The sequence below is a fragment of the Aptenodytes patagonicus genome, chromosome 4, assembly GCF_965638725.1.
Source record: "Aptenodytes patagonicus chromosome 4, bAptPat1.pri.cur, whole genome shotgun sequence".
Lineage (NCBI taxonomy): Eukaryota > Metazoa > Chordata > Aves > Sphenisciformes > Spheniscidae > Aptenodytes > Aptenodytes patagonicus.
In genome coordinates this window covers 27,869,272-27,873,969 of record NC_134952.1, presented here as the reverse complement: position 1 = coordinate 27,873,969, position 4,698 = coordinate 27,869,272, and the positions used below count along the sequence as shown (strand labels likewise).

Genomic DNA, 4,698 nt, shown 5'->3' with positions numbered 1-4,698 from the left:
GAAAACTTGCTCATCGATCACTATCTGTACAGAGACATACAGATGACACAACATTTCAACCACACAGTTTATTGATAAAATTTTTTTTGGTGTGCCTACTGAATAATTAGTGTTGTCAATGCTGTAAATACGTTTTAAATTACAAGCTTGTCTTTACATTTTATACATGGCTAATTTTACAAATAGAACTTTATGATCAGTTTGTCCAACTTGCACGTTGCTGAGCAAAAAGCCAACAATAAATACTTCCTTCTGAAAAATGCTTTAATATAACACCATTTTTCGAATTTTATGCAGAGAAGTCATTAGCGATATTGCTGAATACATTCTGCTTTTCTCATAGATAATTTTTTGGCTGCTTGAGATTGGCTCATTTTCAACTAGCCTAATTAGTACTAGTTTTATCTATCGTAGTTAAAGTTTACTAATACAAATATGCAGTGTAAGTTCAGGTGTATTACGTGTATTTTAAAAACCCTACGCATTTTGATATCTGTAGTAAAATTCTTCCTCTTATTTTCATTGCTCGTGGAAGTGGGAAGCAGTCAGCTGTTTTCAGGATCCTCTTTAGTAAATATTACTCCTCTCTTACTTCTCAGGCTTATTGCTGCTTTATAGAACTAGTCTGATTATTCTCAGTGGAACGCAGCCACTGTTTGTTAACTGAGTTAATAGCATTTAGGGTTAAAACGTCATTTATAACGCCGTGAAATGAGTACCTTTATCCCAGAATTCTACTTGTCTCTGAATACATTCTGCACAAATTCGACTGAACAATCAGAGCAGTCAGCTTTCAGAGCAACTAAGTTTGGAATATTTTTACAATTCATTTGTAAGTGCGATCCAAGTTTGGGAAACGAGATCCCAAATGAGACCTTGCACTTTTCAAGGGCAACTCACCCACGGCAACGGTTCTGACTTCTGCAAGCCCAGAGCATGTCAGTGTGACACCCAACAGCAGCAGTCCCTTGCGCTTCCGAAGGCTGCGTAATTTCTTGACAACACCTTTCAGCTCTGACTAAAATCGGAACAGCTCTTCCCAGCCAGGGCAGGCTCTGGCTGGAGAGGACACCCAAAGTATGGCGGCGACACCAGGAATCCCGACGGCTGGCTCAGGTGGACTGCATGGGCTGCCTGGAAGCAGCCAGATGTGTACGGTGGAGGTGGCGATGCCACAAGGCACCCTGGCTCTGCCCGGGGAAATGAGAACCTGCGAACCGAGCCGCCGGTCGAACTGGAACTTGTCGCGGTACTGGACTGCCTCGACGGCGTCCTGAAGCTTGTCGAGGCCAGGATCATGGGAAGAGTCTCGGTCTGATAGCTCCGCAGAGAAAATCGTATTGGCTGCGACGGTTGTTTAGGTCTTAAACATGTGCAACAATAAACCGCCACCAGAGAGCCCACGATAATGAAGGCAATAAATATTGATCCAACAATGAGGAATGGAACGTAGATGGGTTCTGGGAGAAGAAAGAACAGGAAAAGCCACGCACATTAGCCTACTGAAGTAACAGGTCTGCTGCGTAGAAATAAACTCCATAGAGTTTATGAAGCCCCACATCATTTCAGTCCCACTAACACACTGAGCTCCTCAGAAGACAGAGCTTCCGACTATTATCATTAGAACAAAATTAAAGTTAAAACCCGTACGGACCAGACAAAATTTCTTTCTGTTGACAGTTTAAATAGTTACCAGTGGCAAAAGCTGTCTACACCGTGTCCCGTTTGCTGGTTCTAGTTAGGTTTCACTCAAGAACCACACTCCTCTCCCCATCTCTCACCCCCCAAAAATGTTGGGGCTGTCCAGTGTAACAGCTTGAATCTGCAGGCAAAGCTCAAATGCTGCAGATGCCGTTAAGTCGCTTTCACTCGTAAGATGGAAAATAAGCACAGAATGTGCGACTTGGAAAACTAGGATCTGTGTGCGCTGCCGCATTTCTTTTGTTTGAAAACCTGACGGCCCCTCGCACGGTGGGGTTGTGTCTGCAGAGCACCGGAGCCCAGTCTCACCTCCGGGAAAAACAAAGTTAAACAGGCACGGTTAAGTTCGCCCACGCAAACTTAAAATACAAATGCGCCTTCAGTTAGGATGGATCCAGCTGCCGGGGCCTCTTTTGACCGTGAAGTTAACGACAGCAAGCGCATCCCCGGGCGCCCGCTCTGCCTCCCGGCGCGGAGGCCGCTCCCGCAGCCGTAACCCGCCGCCCGCGGCCCCGCACACCCGGCGCCTCCTCCCTGTGCGCACCTGGAGCCGCGCCCGCCTCCTGCCCACCCGCCGCCCCGGGGGCGGCCGCCGGGCTCCGGCCGCGGCATGCTCCGCGGGGGCCGGCTCCCGCCCGCCCCGGGACCCGCGGGCCGGGCACTCACGGGCGGTGACTCCCGGGTCCAGGGGCTCCCGGTCGTTGGTGCAGCCGCCCTGCTCCAGGCGGGCCTCGGCGGCGGCGCAGCAGTAGCGCAGCGCGCAGGAGCCGCAGCAGATGGTGGCGGCCGCCGTGTCGAAGCCCTCGGGGCACTGGAAGCCCTCGTGGTAGCCGCCCTGCCCGTCCACCCAGCCGTGGCAGTACTCGCCGCCGCCGGGCTGGCCCCCGCCGCCGCCGCCCAGCAGCCCCAGCAGGAGGCAGCGCAGCAGCAGCGCCCGCCGCCGCCCCGCCATCGCCCCGCCGCCGCCGCCGCCCCGCCGCCCGCCCGCCCCGCCGGGGCAGGCAGGGGGCGGCCCCGGGTGCGGTGCGGGAGCTCCTGCGCCGCGTCCGGGGGGGTGGGGGGCAGCTCCCCCCCGGACCCCGCAGCCGCGCCCCCGCGGGGCCGCCCCCGCCGCGCCCGCGCTCACCTGCCGCCCCCGTCCCCTGCCGCTGCCCGCGCTCCTCTGCCTCCGGAGCTGCATCCCCCCTCCCCCGCCCCCGTCCCGCGCGTCGCTGCCCCCCCGGCCCGGCCCTGTGAGTCGCACGGGGCCGAGCCTGGACGGAGCGGGGCCCGCGGCCAGACCAGCGTTTGCTTTTCGGGGGCTTCTCCTCTCGGCAGCTCGGGCGTTCAGCCGCTGCGCAAAATCGGCTGAGCTGAGACGCGGGCATCTTCCATTCCGGCACGCCTAAATATCTCCCTTGCCTTCCCGCTAGCCTGGCGCCCAAAGCAGAAGGGTTTCTTGCATTGGCAGTTTATTAAAGCAGCCCCACGCTTCTAAGAGTTAAAAACACAAGCGCAGCATATGATTTATTACTAAGACTCTTCGCTTTTTAACCTGTTTCCTCAATACTTTTTATGTGCAAAGACATAGCGGTATATCCCCAGAAGATTTATAGCCTCTTTTAGTCAAACACCAGGCCCGTCACCTTTATTTTCCAAAGGGAGAGGGCGAGTGTGGGGCTGAGGAGGAGGGACGTATCTGTTCATATGAGCGTCTGATCCTTTTTCTGCCGGAAGAATAATAGCAAGTCACCAGGCATCAGGAAAACCACAAAAGGAACTGCTTATTCATTTATTCTAGAGAAAAAAAAAATATTTTAAATGAACCGAGCAGATTTGGACTCTGGTTCAAGCAAAGCAACATTTCTTTAAATGATGTCTCCCCTGTGTGCTATCTAAGAGGCGCTCCTGCTTTAACAGTAAAAGTGCTTACAAAACTAGCGTTATAGTAAAGTTGGGCTGAACTAAAGAATTCATTTTTACTGCATCTGAAACTTCCTGCCATCATTTACTGCTGGGGTATGAATATGTATATCGGAGTCTGACCACTTGTCAAAGATTTTGAATGCCCGTGTCACTAATTTCCAAAGTTGGCAGGTTTAGTGAAACAAAAGGAACAAAGTGTGCTGTGTACCAGCAATAAAACTGTGCGCCGAGAACCATCTATCAAGACCTTAGACTTCTGGCCAACCCCTAAATACAGTCCACAAGCACAATATTTGTGTTTGTTTTTCTTTCAACTAATCTATTCCCCTTTTTTTTTTCCCTCTGACCCTTTTTTTTCTGTTTTGATTTCTTCAAGTGCAACCAGTACTACCAGATAGCAAAAGCAAACCAAAAAATTGTATAAATGCAAAATATTTTTCGTGGTTATTTAACAGGTGTAGGTATAGAAATAACAAAATTGGATACTAAAGAAAAGAAAACAGATTTCGAACGTGAAGATGTGATATTCTGTCCTCTTCTGCATTTTCATTTTGAAACGATGATGTGAATTAAACTTGTACCAGCTGTCCTGACTCCGAGTTCCTAGTTTTTATATGCCAATGTTAAATATTAATATAGTTTTGCATTTACTTCACTGTGGTTTTAGAGCAAACATAGCCTCCACGGAATGTTTTAAAATGTATGGCTTTTAAAGGCCTAATCCAGCTTCCAGGAAGGTCAAAAGGAGTCTCTTTGTCGACCAGGATGAGGCTTGGAGTAGGAGCTCAGCAAGGTCTGCATGGTACGTTTAGCTGCCCTCAGGTGCAGAGGACAGAGGGACAACAGATCCGTCCTGTCAGATTTGCAGGAAAGCCACATTTGGTAGTAATTGCTAAGTAAATGTGTCACACTTCATAAGAATGTTGATTTTGCTAATTAAATCACCAGCTTCCAAAAAAAAAGAGGTCTGGAAAAAATCATTCTGATACATATATTTTAGATATTAAGCTACTGCAGGAGCTGCAGAGATATTCTTCTGGGGTGAAACTGGGGGGGGCTCCCAATCCACAGGCATCAGCACAATTTTGACCT

General features: G+C 50.1%; 1 protein-coding gene across 1 annotated transcript; it reads right to left on the bottom strand.

Annotated features, from left to right (window-relative positions):
- On the bottom strand, positions 1-2,653 carry SHISA3 (shisa family member 3). The gene is made up of 2 exons (XM_076337589.1): positions 2,368-2,653; positions 1-1,460 (listed from the first exon to the last, which is right to left on the bottom strand). Exons 1-2 carry the CDS (start codon positions 2,651-2,653, stop codon positions 1,009-1,011), a joined length of 738 nt encoding a protein of 245 aa, XP_076193704.1. The 3' UTR covers positions 1-1,008.
- Positions 2,654-4,698: the final 2,045 nt, after the last annotated feature.

Bases quoted from the DNA above. Each gene is read 5' to 3' on its own strand.
- SHISA3 (XM_076337589.1), bottom strand. From the start codon at position 2,653: ATGGCGGGGCGGCGGCGGGCGCTGCTGCTGCGCTGCCTCCTGCTGGGG. The intron at 1,461-2,367 runs GTGAGTGCCCGG...TTCTTCTCCCAG, and splicing joins GGACCCGGGAGTCACCGCCC to AACCCATCTACGTTCCATTC.